The 17,478-nt window shown below is 46.2% G+C and overlaps 1 protein-coding gene across 1 annotated transcript in view; it reads right to left on the bottom strand.

The window, feature by feature from the left end:
- Positions 1-2,226, bottom strand: part of SLC17A7 (solute carrier family 17 member 7) — a 141,728-nt gene extending 139,502 nt beyond the window's left edge. The window contains exon 1 of the mRNA XM_069742628.1: positions 636-2,226. Coding sequence (XP_069598729.1) covers positions 636-697 — 62 coding nt within the window. The 5' untranslated portion in view covers positions 698-2,226. The remainder of the gene's footprint in view (positions 1-635) is intronic.
- Positions 2,227-17,478: the final 15,252 nt, after the last annotated feature.

Genomic DNA, 17,478 nt, shown 5'->3' with positions numbered 1-17,478 from the left:
GTTCCTCTCTCCTAAACCCATAAGCACATTATATTTTCTGCCCACTCCCAGGACAAGCAATGGACAGAAATTAATCAAGATAAAAAAAATCAAACCTATACCACTGCCTGTGAATGGAAAATCCGCTTTGCTTTTGCTCGGATTAATGCTGTTTGGGGGGCAATGAATGACTGAGTGGAGGAAGGTGTCCGCAGCCCCCATATGCCCCTCGGGGGTCTCCACCACACTGCTCTGGGGGCTTACAATGCACTGATGAATGGCACCATGAGATTTTGATTACATTTTGCGATCTAAACATAAATCAAGATTTCCAGGCTGATAAATAATTCAGACTGTGCGTTAATGTATCATTCCAAGAACAATAGACAGCAGTGTTCTCTTCTGCCACTTCGTCCTGTTCCCCCCAAAAATCACCTCTGCCATCGAATAAAACAGTAATATAATAAATATTCACATTGATAGATATTCTACAACCCTTCACTGCTATTAGAAAGCTGCAGACCATGCATGTCTCCATCCTGAGATGTAGCAGAGCTGAATTCGTTAAGATATAGGGGAAGATATTGCAGATGCCCTTTAAAGCCACATTATATATATATAATATCAGTAATAAATTGGTGCAATTCAATAGATACCTGTGCAGTTGTCCCAGGGTGTTCCCCGCCAGCTTCTTAAATTCCTCCTTTCTAAACTCCATCCCGATCCTTTTAGTAAGTCCAGTTATTAAATCTGTGCTTTCAAGAAAAAGTTCTCATTACGAATTTTAAGGTCAAAAGAAATAGTCGTTGATTTGATTATTATTACTTTTTTCCCCCCTTAATCCGGATACATGGAGCATTCAATTAAAATAAATAAAAAAGGAAGAATGTCTATGGCTTGGCCTTGTAAGAGCCAGACACAAGTAGGCATCGGCTTATGTAGGAATGAGCAGAGCCATGGAGTGAGAGCAGGGAGCTCAGGCTGTGCTATGCTGCATAATATCCAATAAATATCCTGCTTTCTTGCGTGGGATGGCCATGAACGAGAGTGGAGAGAAGCACTGGAGTCAGAGCTGTGCTGAGAGGCTTCTAGCAGTAGTCAGGGCTCTTCTGCAGTGTAACCATCAGGCTCCATGGATTTGAGGATCACAGGCAGGCTTCAGCACCATGGACAGCAGTGACAATGTAATCATTCAGTCCCAAGGACAGCGAGGACTTTGCTCTCAGGAATTCAGGACCCCGGTGGTCATATAGTTAATCATTCAGGACCATGGACAGCATTGACGTTGTAGTCGGATATTTCCGACCGTAGACAGCATCGATGTTGCAGTCAGATATTCAGGACCATCGATGAAAGTGATTTTAGGATTATAGGCAGCAGTTTCTTTGTAGTCGGGATTTCAGGACCATAGAAAGCAGTGGCTGAAGTCAGAATTTGCAGACAATGGCTTTAAAATGAGGAATTCAAGACCATGTTACTGCAGTAACTCTGTAGTCGGGAGTTAAGGTCCTTGGACAGCAGTGATTTTGTAGTCGGGAGTTCAGGACCATAGAAAGCAGTGGCTGAAGTCAGAATTTGTAGACAATGGCTTTAAAATGAGGAATTCAAGACCATGTTACTGCAGTAACTCTGTAGTCGGGAGTTAAGGTCCTTGGACAGCAGTGATTTTGTAGTCGGGAGTTCAGGACCATTGGACAGCAGTGACTTTGTAGTCGGGAGTTGAGGACCATGGACTTTGAAGTCAGGAATTCAAGGTCATAGCAGTGACTGTGCAGTCTGGATTTCAGGACCCCGTACAGCAGTGACTTTGTAGTCGGGATTTCAGGTCTATAGGCGGCACTCGCGCTGTAGTCGGATTCTAGCGCATGGACAGCAGAGACATTGTAGATAAGTATTCAAGACCATGAAATGCAGTGTCGCTGTAATTTGGTATTCAAGTCCATGGATAGCAGATTCTTCTTGCTCGGGCACCAAAAACAGCAGTTCTTATCTGATCAGGTAATAAAGGAGCTGGAGCATCATTGACAGCAGCGATTTTGCAGCATGGGGGGGGAGGGGGGTCAGCTTCAATTAGCTCAGGATAGCCAGATCCACAAGCCTTAACTTCTTTCTTCTTCATTCATGCCATTGCTTTTTCTAAATCCTTATCACACGCTTAGAAGAGCAAGGTGTACAGAAGATGAGTTCCTTACTCAGCTGCAGACTCCTCACCCCCTCCTCTTCCTCCCAGTCTTCAGCACCATAGACAACTCCACTCACATTGCTATATTTGGGGGTGGATTAGAAGAGGTTTTCCTGTTAGTCCCAGCTGAGTTCTACTGAGGGAGGGGGGATGAGGAGAGATGGGAGGGTGGGGGAGTTATAAGCAGGAGACATTGCTTATGATAATCTGCAAAGGTACTTAGGAAGGGGGATGGGTGCAGGTTGGCTTGTTTAGTAGGGGAGGGTGTTGCATAGTTCAGGAATTTATATCAGCACTTCAACAGATTTTGTTTAACTCGTTCAGTAAAAACTAAAAGGTAATAGGAAGGAAGAATGAATTGTGGAGGACTTGGATTTTATTCTTCACAATTTTATTCATGTTGTTTTCTATTCTAGTATAATTCCATTTTTTAGAACGGAATTCCAATAATTGTAATTTATTCATGTGAATATTTATAAACTAAATGATGTCCTAATAGTAAGAATTTATAGTTTATCTCACTAGCTATAATAAATGCAAAAGGGGTTGGATATCAGTATCAATAAGAAAAAATAAAGAAAAGAATAAAGGAAGTATGTTTTTCAACTCAGATATTGTGCCATTTTACTCAAAATAATATATAAATATATACACAGTCTACATATAAATGCATATACTTATGTGCTCAAATTAATATATACATATATATATATATATATATATATACATATATACTGGTTTGAATAAAATAGCAATATATATATAAATAAATACATTATATATACATATATATATATATATAACATGTATACGCACATATATACTGGCTTAAATAAAGTAGAAATATATATATATATATATATATATATACATATATAAATAAATATGTATTTAATGTATATAAATATATATTATATATATATATATATATATATATACGTATATATACACATACATAGGTCAGTGCGCCCGTTATCATGACCAACCGAACAGTATAATGATCCATTACTAGGACATCAATCAGTCTGGTTGCAACAAATATGTGAATATTTTCATAACCATGTTGCATACTTTAGATGACAATGTTTATGTATATAATGTATATATTTCAACTCATTTTACTTAAAAAAAAATCTAAGATCGGATTGCCCCCCAATCTGCAGCTTAATAGCCACAGCTTGCAGATGTTGCAAAAATTTGATATTTTAAGAATTAGGAAAAGAACCTTATTTATTTCCCTATTAAGTTATTTGCGGAAAAATAGAACAGTCATGTTTATATTTTTTATATGCGGTAACATGATCGTGCTTTTTAATGGAAGCAATTCTAGGTAGGATATCCAGGAGCGACTTGTGTAATGAAAATGCAGAAATAATTTTAAAACTTAATTTTTAAAGTTTTATCTTTATTTATTCCTTATAGAGAAGATTACACAGACTCATAAGATTTCCCACAATTTGTGCATCATAAGTTTAGCTAATATCATAACAAAGTTAATTGACAAATTATGTAAGATCTGTATGTTCTAAGAAACCACAGCCAGAAATGTAAGAAAAGCGTGAAAAAGGAGTGTGAAATTTTTTGCTACAATTTTCCATTTGATGCATTTTTCAGGATTTTTTTTTTCTTTTAACTAAATGCTTTGACACTAAAGATATAAGAAACATAGTAAAGTGATAGGAAAAATGATCGAATGGAAAACCCATGGCATGATTCTTCCATGATTTGGAGGCGCAGTGTGAACCTGCTCCTATATTGGATGACATGTAATACTCTTTATCTGTTAGAAAAAAAACAAACCAGGCTATATGTTGTACGAATTCGTCTACCATGACCATGTCGCAAATTTTCAGTTCATCGCAATGCTAATTCAGTACATTATTATGACATGCCGACAAACTTTGTCAGGCTGCAATTCACATCCCCACCACTAGGCGGCCACATGATAGAAACATATACATTCCAGATGGGTGGTGACCATGGCGGCCATTTTGAAGTTGGCCATTTTGGATCCAACTTTATAAATGGTCCATCCAGGCGTATCCATATAAATGGCCCACCCTGTAGTATAAACATCTCCCAACAGAATATCACAAAATCATCTTTTTTTTTCACAGCTGGCGTATTCATACCCCTGATCTTAGAATGTGTTAAATCCAGTGGAAAGGAAAGGAAGGAAGCATATGCTGGGCTGTGATTCATGGACATCCATGGGCTGCACACAACTTACTTTTTACATATTGCTTTACTATGTAAGCAACATTAGGACTCATGCGAGTGGTACATGGAGGCACTATAGGAAGGAACGGACTGGGAGTGAAATTCAGCCCTGGCAATTGACAGCACATAGGCCCATGTTGTTGCTCCCCCTGATGCTCTATCTCAATTGCACCCCGATACTGTTAACAGCATAGCAGACAATGCGATCCACGACTGGACCAGCCCACCGGGCATTTGCCAGAATTGCCATATGGCCAGTCCGGCTCTGACTACAGGTCTGTGCTTCAGTAAGCACATATTCTCGATCAATAGTAAAGCTTTAAAAAGAGATTACCCCTGTAAAACCACATATAGTGGAGCATACCACATGTACATCCAAATATTTATCAGTGTTAATTGGAGGTCAATATAGATGATAGTTATTTATATTTTTAACTGTCGAATCATAGTTAAATCAGAGTTGGGGGCGCTGTTGTACATATGTCTATGGAAAAAAATTCCCGTAGAGTGGTGAAAAGTGGTATTGCATGTTACAAATCTGACTAAGTGGCAATAATTTCATTTTTTTCTTATTTCACAGAGTTGCGTAGTCATAATCACATCAGTCCCTGCCTCGGACTCTTTATATCTTAGACTAAATTGGAAATATATAGGTGTAGGTACCCAGAGGGGTTTATGATCACCAAATAGAGATATTAGAGATATGGAGTTTGCAGTGCATCATATGTGACTGTTACATGTATATTTAATTGTTCATGCAGCACATCTACTTTATCCCACAATTGTTCAGACATGTGCAATATTATATTTACTACCCCGTGCATTAAACAGGAGTAATGCAATTGCAGAGTGATCCGCTGACAGAATATCCATCCCAATTTAATTATGAGCCATTACTGGAGTCATCCAGATTTCAGGCGCACATGCTCCCGATCGGAGTGTGTTAACGCTGCCAAGTGGAGATAATGAGATTTGCCAACTCCATGTTATTGTGAATCAGATGGATCCCTGACAAAGAGAGAACGATAGTTACAAATGAAATCGACAATTCCTGGAGACGGCCCAAGTGGCATTAATTGGTAGTAGTGCGACAATTTGCCTATTGTGATATTTAATTAGCAGGATTGGAAAACTGAGATCATTGGTCAATTCAATCCTGGACGATACAAATGACCAATTGGAAGCTTGCATTTTAGCAAGGAATTATGGGATTTATATACAGTTAGGGCCAGAAATATTTGGACAGTGACACAATTTTCGCGAGTTGGGCTCTGCATGCCACCACATTGGATTTGAAATGAAACCTCTACAACAGAATTCAAGTGCAGATTGTAACGTTTAATTTGAAGGGTTGAACAAAAATATCTGATAGAAAATGTAGGAATTATACACATTTCTTTACAAACACTCCACATTTTAGGAGGTCAAAAGTAATTGGACAAATAAACATAACCCAAACAAAATATTTTTATTTTCAATATTTTGTTGCAAATCCTTTGGAGGCAATCACTGCCTTAAGTCTGGAACCCATGGACATCACCAAACGCTGGGTTTCCTCCTTCTTAATGCTTTGCCAGGCCTTTACAGCCGCAGCCTTCAGGTCTTGCTTGTTTGTGGGTCTTTCCATCTTAAGTCTGGATTTGAGCAAGTGAAATGCATGCTCAATTGGGTTTAGATCTGGAGATTGACTTGGCCATTGCAGAATGTTCCACTTTTTGGCACTCATGAACTCCTGGGTAGCTTTGGCTGTATGCTTGGGGTCATTGTCCATCTGTACTATGAAGCGCCGTCCAATCAACTTTGCAGCATTTGGCTGAATCTGGGCTGAAAGTATATCCCGGTACACTTCAGAATTCATCCGGCTACTCTTGTCTGCTCTTATGTCATCAATAAACACAAGTGACCCAGTGCCATTGAAAGCCATGCATGCCCATGCCATCACGTTGCCTCCACCATGTTTTACAGAGGATGTGGTGTGCCTTGAATCATGTGCCGTTCCCTTTCTTCTCCAAACTTTTTTCTTCCCATCATTCTGGTACAGGTTCATCTTTGTCTCATCTGTCCATAGAATACTTTTCCAGAACTGAGCTGGCTTCTTGAGGTGTTTTTCTGCAAATTTAACTCTGGCCTGTCTATTTTTGGTATTGATGAATGGTTTGCATCTAGATGTGAACCCTTTGTATTTACTGTCATGGAGTCTTCTCTTTATTGTTGACTTAGAGACAGATACACCTACTTCACTGAGAGTGTTCTGGACTTCAGTTGATGTTGTGAACGGGTTCTTCTTCACCAAATTAAGTATGCGGCGATCATCCACCACTGTTGTCATCCGTGGACGCCCAGGCCTTTTTGAGTTCCCAAGCTCACCAGTCAATTCCTTTTTTCTCAGAATGTACCCAACTGTTGATTTTGCTACTCCAAGCATGTCTGCTATCTCTCTGATGGATTTTTTCTTTTTTTTCAGCCTCAGAATGTTCTGCTTCACCTCAATTGAGAGTTCCTTTGACCGCATGTTGTCTGCTCACAGCAACAGCTTCCAAATGCAAAACCACACACCTGGAATCCACCCCTGACCTTTTAACTACTTCATTGATTACAGGTTAACGAGGGAGACACCTTCAGAGTTAATTGCAGCCCTTAGAGTCCATTGTCCAATTACTTTTGGTCCCTTGAAAAAGAGGACGCTATGCATTACAGAGCTATGATTCCTAAACCCTTTCTCCGATTTGGATGTGGAAACTATCATATTGCAGCTGGGAGTGTGCACTTTCAGCCCATATTATATATATAATTGTATTTCTGAACATGTTTTTGTAAACAGCTAAAATAACAAAACTTGTGTCACTGTCCAAATATTTCTGGCCCTAACTGTATAGGGTTTATAATATATGTACAGTATATACTTTATATGTGTAAAGGGAACACTAAAGTACCACATCCTAGATATCACTGAATGAAATATTCCAGTTGTAAATCTTTATTCATTACATAGTGGAATGTGTTGAGAACAATAAAACATAAAAATGATCACTGTAAATTATTATTATTATTTATTTATATAGCACCATTAATTCCATGGTGCTGTACACGAGAAAAGGGGTTACATAGAGTTATAGATATCGTTAACAGTAAACAAATTTACAATGACAGACCGGTACAGAGGGGAGAGGACCCTGTCCTTGCGGACTCACATTCTATGGGATAGTGGGGAAGAGACAGAAGGTAGGGGGTTCGGCAGCTCTGGTGGTGGTGAGGCGGCAGCTCTGGTGGTGGTGAGGTGGCAGCTCGGGTGGTCGTGGCGGCAGCTCTGGTGGTGGTGAGGCGGCAGCTCGGGTGGTGGTGGTGAGGTGGCAGCTCGGGTGGTGGTGAGGCGGCAGCTCGTGGGGGTGGTGAGGTGGCGGAATGGTTATTGCAGGCTGTAGGCTTTCCTGAAGAGATGGGTTTTCAGGTTCCCGTCTGAAGGACCCGAGGGTGATGGATAATCGGACGTGTTGAGGCGTGGAATTCCAGAGGATGGGGGATATTCGGGAGAAATCTTGGCGGCGGTTGTGTGAGGAATGAATAAGTATGGAGGAGAGTAGGAGGTGTTGGGAGGACCGGAGATTACGTGAGGGAAGAGAGTGGGAGATTAGTTCAGAGATATAGGGAGGGGACAGGTTGTGGATGGCTTTGAAGATCAGTGTTAGTAGTTTGAACTGGATTCGTTGGGGAATTGGGAGCCAGTGGAGGGATTTGCAGAGGGGAGTAGCGAGGAGAGAGGTGGATTAGCCGGGCAGCAGAGTTGAGGACAGACTGGAGTGGTGCAAGAGAGTTAGCTGGGAGGCCACAGAGGAGGGTGTTGCTGTAATCGAGGCGGGAGATGATGAGGGCATGCACAAGAGTTTTGGTAGATTGTGGGCTGAGAAAGGGATGGATTCTGGCAATATTTTTGAGCTGGAGGCGACAGGAGGAGGCAAGAGTTTGGACGTGTGGTTTGAAGGACAGTGCAGAGTCGAGAGTTACCCCAGGCAGCGGTTTTCAGGTGTGGGAGAGAGCATGATGCTGTTTACTATAATAGATAGTTCAGGTAGGGGGGATACATGAGATGGAGGAAAGATGATGAGTTCGGTTTTGTTTACATTGAGTTTTAGGAAGCGAGAGGTGAAGAAGGAGGATATGGCTGACAGACACTTCGGGATTCTGGACAGCAGAGAGGTGACATCTGGGCCAGAGAGGTAGATCTGTGTGTCATCTGCATACAGGTAGCCATGGGACTTTACGAGTTGACCTAGGCCAAGGTTATAGATGGAAAAAATAGGGGTCCTAGGACAGAAGAAGAAAATGTCCAGCTTCACCGAATCCGTGAAAAAAAGTTTTATTTATTCACAAACTTAAACATGGAGGATACAAACTTCAGCACAAACCATATGGGTAAGAATCCAGAAACGCGTGGAGATTCTTACCCATATGGTTTGTGCTGAAGTTTGTATCCTCCATGTTTAAGTTTGTGAATAAAGAAAACTTTTTTTCACGGATTCAGTGAAGCTGGACATTTTCTTCTTTTGGATTCTACACGCCTGGACACAGCGGGTCCGTGCTCCCGAAATTTGGCTTATGCATCACGAGTGAGCTGGTTTATATTCCTTCTTTCAAACCCTAGGACAGAGCCTTGAGGGACTTCAACAGAGAGAAGGCAGGATGAGGAGATAGTGTGGTAGTGGGAAACGTTAAATGTGCGGTTGGAAAAGTATGAGGCAATCCAGGGCAGGGCAAGGTCTATCATGCCAAGGGAAGAAAGAATCTGTAGCAGTAGACAGTGGTCAACTGTGTCGAAGGCTGAGGACAGGTCGAGAAGAAGTAATTCATAATTTTTGTCAGGGTAGTTTCTGTGGATTGGTGGGGGAGGAAGCCAGATTGAAGGTTGTCAAGGAGAGAGTTAGATGAGAGGTGAGAGGAAAGTTGAGCATGGACATGCTGCTCAAGGAGTTTTGAAGCAAGTGGAGCAGTGATATGGGGCGATAGCTGGGTACAGCAGTTGGGTCAAGGTTAGTTTTTAGAGGATGGGTGTGATGGTGGCATGTTTGAAGATAGAGGGAAAGGTACCAGAAGATAGAGATAGGTTGAAGAGATGGGTTAAAGCTGGAATGAGAGTGTTAGTGAGGTTAGGGAGCAGGTGGGAAGGGATGGGGTCAAGTGCACAGGTTGTGAGGTATGATTTGGAAAAGAGGTGGGTAAGTTCTCCTTCAGTGATGTTGGAGAGGGAGGTTATTAGGGAAGGGCAGAGGTCTGGTATATGGAGTGGTTGGGGTGGTGGAACAGTAAAGGTTTGCCTTGTTTGGTCAATCTTGTTTTTGAAGTAGGTGGCAAAGTCCTCGGAAGAGATGAGGGGAGTTGGAGGTGGCAGTGGTGGGCAGAGGAGAAAGTTAAATGTGCTGAACAGTTGTTATGGGTTGTAGGATAATGAAGATACAAGGTTTGTGAAATAGGTCTGTTTAGAATGGGTGAGGGCTAATTTGAAGGCAAGTGTAGCTTGTTTCAAAGCAGTGAAGTCGTCTGGCAGGCATGTGCAGCGCCCCAGAGACCTGGTCGTTGCAGTATGGCCCCAAGGCGAGTAGCGGTACGTCCGATGGCACTAAAGAGTTCTCCTGACCAGGCATCACCAGAACACATTACACTTCACACTCCGGCCACTAGGGGGAGAAAAAGGCTTCATTTATTGGGCCACTCCTCACACTGGTAAAACTAGGGGCTGGGGAGGAAGTTAGTCAGAAGCTGACTGGGTTGGAACCAGGCAACATCACGTGGCAGGGGGTGTTGCGGGGAGAAGACACAGGGGGGTCCCTGTCAGGCGTGGGAACCTGGCAGGTGCCTAGCGACAGAACAGAACGTTACGGAACCGCGCCTGCACACCTTGCGGCGGTATCCTAAGGAAGAGACAAGAGGGAAAGAATATTGTGGAACAGTGTAAACGAGATCAGCACAAAGGAGAGCCAGTAAGAGTCGTGCCGAGAGAGGAAGGCAACATCTTACTGAGGCGCGTAGTCGGTGGCCGGATCACCGTAGGAGTAACTGACTTCACGCATTACTTCAAATTCCGCTGGACAGTCAATTATAGGTTGGCTGTCTACCGTCTACACCTACGAAGACATAGGGGGCAACATTGGGAGAGGGGCATCTCTAGGGTCCCGGAAGACCTCCAAGCCTTCCCGTCAAACGGGTGGCGTCCTAGCCATACTTTATCTGGGGGACGTTAGAAACTAGCAACATCTGGAACCAAAGAACGAGAGAGAGAAAGCTGTAGAGAACGAACGAACGAGAACAGCAGTTGTGAGGACTATTCCGAATGCTCAGCAGGGTAGGACTACAACACACAGGTGCTATTGGTAGGCAACGATTTCCATCTGCGAGGGAAACTCTGGATGTGCCCATCGGACCGGCCGGTCTCTGATAGCCCAGTTGAACGTGCTCTGGACTGAGTGTAATGAAGCCTTCAGTAAAAGGTAAAGAGACTGCAACCCTGTGTCCTCGTTATTGCCTGCACCTCACACCATCACCATCCACCTTACTGGGAAGCCCTGGGGACATACTTCACCTGTGGGAAGGTATACCATCCGGCTGCCATTCCATCACCCCAGCGGACCCCATAGCAGCGTCGGTCCCCCTGACCGAACACCACAGGTGGCGTCACGAACTCCTGACAGACTATACTACCACCTTCACTGGATGCCCCTTAGCAGGGTCGCGGACCGGGTCTAGCCACCGTGACAGCCTCAGAACCGAACCAGAGAGGCCCGGTACCGAAACATCGTGGCCCTGTGTCTGGGGGAGCTCCAACTTGGCGTCACGAACAGGATCGTACTTAAGCCTGAGAAGCAGGTCATGTGTGCCTTGGAACTGTGATTGAAACGTGTTGGACTGATTTATTGCAAGGACTGTGTATTGTTATCTGCCGCAAGATTCCCGCCAAAACTGCCGCCATTGTAGCGCCACGAGGAGCGCAAGAGAAGAAGAAGGGCGTGGAAGTAGGCGTGAGCGAGCTGAAGAGCGCGAAGAGTAATGGCCGCCCAGTCTAAATATTTCTGCACCGCGAGGACGTGTCCGTCAGCAGCAGAGATCTGCCTCCTGATCCTAAATGGGGGGCGGAGGAACAAGAAACGCAACCACCCACGAAGAAGAGAGCGGGAAAGAGACCAGGAGGCGACCCACGTGGAGGACGCTATGGCCAGCAGCTCAGACCCAGACTGCGGGGTTGAAGCGGAGGGCTCCCCCAGCTACCCGGACGAGCCCAGCAGCCAAACCTCCACCACTGGGACAGGTCTCCTGCAGAGTGAGATGGAAGATCTCATGGAGCAGCTGCTCCAGTGGCGGATGGAGGCTAAGGCCCCGTGCCAAGAGACACCGGTGGAAGAACCCCTGATTCCGGACCCTCTGCTAACACCGGAGCCGACCGCAAGGGAAGAAGTCACCTTGATCGGTGAGTCTGCCGACCCCTTCCCGCGAAGGACCTGTTAATCGGCCCCGTCGCAGCGCCTCCTCTCCCTGGGACCCATAGACTCCAGCGCCTTCCACAATGGGACCAACCCACGGGCATGGAGCCCTTCCTCAAGGCCCCGATCTCGCCGCTTACCATACCAGGCGAGGTCTATGCAGAGCGTACGGTGTGCCGTTGGGTGAACCCGGGATCAAACATCATGGGGTTCCCTGGAGTGCAGACACAGGAGGGAGAGATGGTGGAGGCCCTTAGCTGGGAGCAGTACCAGGCTCAGCTGGATCGGCAGTGGGAGGAAACGGAGAGACAGCACCAGGCCCAGCGGGAAGCCCACTACCAGCGGGACCTTGAAGTGAAGGATCAGGCCCGCAAGGACCGTGCCACTCACCAGGCCCCGCGCAGGCAGGGCACTGTCATTGAGTTCCGGATCCGTTGGGGATGGGGCTTCATTAAGGAGCCGGACCTATATTCCGAGGTCTTTGTAAACTGGAGGGATGTAGAGTCCCATCTTAGAGAAGGTCACCCGGATCGGGACTTGTACAAGGGGGACAAAGTGACCTACACCCGGCACTTCGGGGAGAGGGGTTGGTTCGCCCTGAATGTGCGCAAGCAACCAGCCCCCATTTTGTCATCAACCAAAGCGGCGGGAAGCCGTCCCCCATAGCGAGGGTGCCCCCTTGTGATCGAACCACGACTGTCACCAAGACCACGGTGGTGACCCCTACGTGCACTGTTGTAAAGACCACCACCTGTACTGTGGATACTGTTACTACGGTGGTGGCAGAGAGCTCGACATCGGAAGTGGTTGGCGCCTCGGTTGCTGCGAGGTCCAGGACAATTGCAACACAGACCCCTGACTGGAGTCCAGGAGCTCCTGTGACCACGCCGAGTGCCCATGCGTACAAGGCGGGATGGCCCCGCCCACTGCTGCCGGCGGAGCTGTCACGGTCATCAGAATCGCAGAAATAAACCTCGGAGACCCGATTGGTAAATAGTTAACTGTTCCTGCTGCTACCTCCAAACCCGTCCAGGGTTAACTCCTAGGGATCCCTTTGTTGACCCGGGATCCCTATTGTTTTCTATTGTTTGTCTTTTTCTACTGTTCATCATTGTTTAAAGACTGCCGAATCATGGACGGTGAATGATTCACAAACTGTTCTTGTAAATAGTTGCACCTTTTTAAAGGGTGCCCCCTACTGGTTTTACAAGTCAAAGAAGACTTTGCGAAGACTTACTGCAGAAAGACTTGCTTGCCGAAAAGAAAATCTGCACAGAGACTTGGGTCCCTCTTAAAGGGAATGTTTGATGATTGTTTTACTAAAACGTTAATAATGTTGAAGGATTTAGAAAGTTTTGATAATGTTAATAAAGATTGAGGACAGGAACGTGAAGTGAACCCGTAGGGGTTAGAGAAAGAGTCCTCCTGTGAGATGTAGAAAGATGGTCGGCGCAATGGCAGTAGGTTCAGCCAAGGAGCTAGGCGGTCCTGCATTGGCGAAGTGAGAACGGAAAAGAAAGTTGAGTTATTGTAGTACTTGATAGTAGGCCTTTAGTGGGTTCAGCTTATACGCCCTTAGATGAAGAGTTAGTTTAATGTTCGAAAATTTTGCACTTAGTAGAATACCCGGCTGGGTACAGAGAGTTATTTATAGTCATAACGTTATTTAAAAATATTTAACTGTTATTTTTGTTTGTAACGTTCAAGTGTCCTTACCTCCCATAAAGGGAAGCACCTTTTCTATTTATTGTTCTTAGCATTTAAAAATTTTGTATGTCTTTCACTGCATTATATTGTTGTTCTTCTCACCAGTCCAGGAGTACTGGATTTAACCGGGGGGGAGTGCAGTGCCCCAGAGACCTGGTCGTTGCAATATGGCCCCAAGGCGAGTAGAGGTACGTCCGATGGCACTAAAGAGTTCTCCTGACCAGGTATCACCAGAACACATTACACTTCACACTCCGGCCACTAGGGGGAGAAAAAGGCTTCATTTATTGGGCCACTCCTCACACTGGTAAAACTAGGGGCTGGGGAGGAAGTTAGTCAGCAGCTGACTGGGTTGGAACCAGGCAACATCCCGTGGCAGGGGGTGTTGCGGGGAGAAGACACAGGGGGGTCCCTGTCAGGCGTGGGAACCTGGCAGGTGCCTAGCGACAGAACAGCACATTACGGAACCGCGCCTGCACACCTTGCGGCGGTATCCTAAGGAAGAGACAAGAGGGGAAGAATATTGTGGAACAGTGTAAACGAGATCAGCACAAAGGAGAGCCAGTAAGAGTCGTGCCGAGAGAGGAAGGCAACATCTTACTGAGGCGCGTAGTCAGTGGCCGGATCACCGTAGGAGTAACTGACTTCACGCATTACTTCAAATTCCGCTGGACAGTCAATTATAGGTTGGCTGTCTACCTTCTACACCTACGAAGACATAGGGGGCAACATTGGGAGAGGGGCATCTCTAGGGTCCCGGAAGACCTCCAAGCCTTCCCGTCAAACGGGTGGCGTTCTAGCCATACTTTATCTGGGGGACGTTAGAAACTAGCAACATCTGGAACCAAAGAACGAGAGAGAGAAAGCTGTAGAGAACGAACGAACGAGAACAGCAGTTGTGAGGACTATTCCGAATGCTCAGCAGGGTAGGACTACAACACACAGGGGCTATTGGTAGGCAACGATTTCCATCTGCGAGGGAAACTCTGGATGTGCCCATCGGACTGGCCGGTCTCTGATAGCCCAGTTGAACGTGCTCTGGACTGAGTGTACTGAAGCCTTCAGTAAAAGGTAAAGAGACTGCAACCCTGTGTCCTCATTATTGCCTGCACCTCACACCATCACCATCCACCTTACTGGGAAGCCCTGGGGACATACTTCACCTGTGGGAAGGTATACCATCCAGCTGCAATTCCATCACCCCAGCGGACCCCATAGCAGCGTCGGTCCCCCTGACCGAACACCACAGGTGGCGTCACGAACTCCTGACAGACTATACTACCACCTTCATTGGATGCCCCTTAGCAGGGTCGCGGACCGGGTCTAGCCACCGTGACAGCCTCAGAACCGAACCAGAGAGGCCGGTACCAAAACGTCGTGGCCCTGTGTCTGGGGGCGCTCCAACTGTTTTCTTCCAACACCGCTCCGCGACCCTGGATGCTTGTCGAAGTTTTTTGGTGAGATTGTTATGCCAGGGTTGCCTATTGATTTGTCACACTTTGCCATGCATGAGAGGGATGACTGAGTCTATGGCTGATGTGAGGGTGGTGTTATAGAAAGCAGTGGCTCTCTCCATGTTGTGGAGTGAAGATATGGAGGACAAGGTTAAAAGAGAGTCTGAGACTCTGTGAATGTCTAGGTGTGCGAGGTTTCTGCGAGGATGTGGTAATGGTTGTACATGGATGGCGGGTGAGGAGAACAAGGATGAGAAGGTGAGCAGATGGTGGTCAGATAGGGGGAAGGGAGAGGTTGTGAGATTAGTTAAGGAACAGAGATGGGTGAAGATGAGGTCTAGTGTATGTCAGTCTGTGTGGGTGGCTGTGGGGGACCACTGAGTGAGTCCAAAGGATGAAGTAAGGGCCAGGAGCTTGGAGGCTGCTGGCTGGCGGGTGTCAGTAGGGATATTAAAGTCACCCATTATGATGGTGGGGATGTCAGCAGAGAGAAAGTGAAGAAGCCAGGTGGAGAATTGGTCGATGAAGGCAGTGGCTGAGTCCGGTTGTTGGTATATGACAACCATTAGGAGATTAGAGGGAGAGTAGATAAGGACAGAATGAACCTGAAAAGAACGGAGGATAAGGGAGGGTGGGGGTTGAATAGGGTTGAAGAAAGAGTTTCTTGAAAGAAGGAAGCCCACTCCTCTGCCACGTCTGTTGTCAGAGCAAGGAGAGTGGGTAAATTGGAGGCCACCGTAACTCAGTGCAGCAGGGGAGGCCGTGTCAGGGAGCGTCAGCCAGATCTCAGTGAGGGCCAGGAAGGAAACGTTGCTTGAAGTAAAGAGATCATGGATCACGTGGAGCTTGTTGCAGACGGAGCGGGCATTCCAAAGTGTTCCAGAGAGAGGAAGCAGGGGGGGTTGGGGTCAGTGGCACAGATTTTAAGTGTGAGGGATTGCGGTAGTTTCTCTTAGTGTGAGAAGGATAGGGGTGAGGATTAATGGGATGTATGAGGTGGGGGGGGGGGCAGGATTGGGGGATATGTCGCCAGCAGTTAGAATGAGCAGAGAAAGGGAAAGCAGGTGGGTGAAGAAGAGTGATCGGCTTATATTATATTTTGGTAGGAGAGGTCTGAGGTTAAAGAGCAGGTCTGCAGATTAAGTAAGGTGGGGGTAAGAGAGAGAGGGAGATAGTTATGTGGTTTGAGGGTGCAAGGGTTTGGGGTTAGCGAAGGAGAGTGAGGATTAGTGGAGCAAAAACGGTGGGGGAAAATGTGAGCATGGTTAAAGAGCAGGGGAGGAAAAGAAAGGCAAGTAAAATAGGAAGACAGTGATTAATCTTACCATATGGCCGATTTCTGGACTATTTCTGGTATATTTCTGATGATACACTTAAAAGATGTCACTTTAAATTATGTCACATATGACCGAGGTCATATCTCATGGAGGTCTAGATTTGGAATGATACTCAAAATCAAAGTGAAAAATCAAATTACAGGCTGATGCAACTTCAGTGGAAATGCCTCAAGACAAGAAAATGATGCTCAGATGTGTGTGGCCTCCATGTGCCTGTATGACCTCCCTACAACGCCTGGGCATTCTCCTGATGAAGCGACGGATGGTCTCCTGAGGGATCTCCTCCCAGACCTGGACTAAAGCATCCGCCAACTCTTGGACAGTCTGTGGTGCAATGTGACATTGGTGGATGGTGCGAGACATTGTGTCCCAGATGTGTTCAATCAGATTCAGGTCTGGGGAACGGGCGGGCCAGTCCATAGCTTCATCTTGCAGGAACTGCTGACACACTCCAGCCACATGAGGTCTGGCGTTGTCCTGCATTAGGAGGAACTCAGGGCCAACTGCACCAGCATATGGTCTCACAAGGGGTCTGAGGATCTCCTCTCGGTACCTAATGGCAGTCAGGCTACCTTTGGCGAGCACATGGAGGGCTGTGCGGCCCTCCAAAGAAATGCCAGCCCACACCATTACTGACCCACTGCCAAACCAGTCATGCTGAAGGATGTTGCAGGCAGCAGATCGCTCTCCGCGGTGACTCCAGACTCTGTCATGTCTGTCACATGTGCTCAGTGTGAACCTACTTTCATCTGTGAAGAGCACAGGGTATCAGTGGCAAATTTGACAAATCCTGGTGTTCTGTGGCAAATGCCAATCGTCCTGCACGGACCTGGGCTGTGAGCACAACCCCCATCTGTGGACATCAGGCACTCAGACCATCCTCATGGAGTCGGTTTCTAACCGTTTGTGCAGACACATGCATATTTGTGGCCTGCTGCAGGTCATTTTGCAGGGCTCTGGCAGTGCTCCTCTTGTTCCTCCTTGCACAAAGGCTGAGGTAGCGGTCCTGCTGCTGGTTTGTTGCCCTCCTACGGCCCCCTCCACATCTCCTAGTGTACTGGCCTGTCTCCTTGTAGCGCCTCCAGCCAGTGGACACTACGCTGACAGACACAGCAATCCTTCTTGCCCCAGCT

Source organism: Ranitomeya imitator, chromosome 10 (assembly GCF_032444005.1).
Source record: "Ranitomeya imitator isolate aRanImi1 chromosome 10, aRanImi1.pri, whole genome shotgun sequence".
In the NCBI taxonomy this organism is placed as follows: Eukaryota; Metazoa; Chordata; class Amphibia; order Anura; family Dendrobatidae; genus Ranitomeya; species Ranitomeya imitator.
The sequence above is the reverse complement of the archived record's forward strand: the minus strand, read 5'-3'. Positions and strand labels throughout refer to the sequence as shown.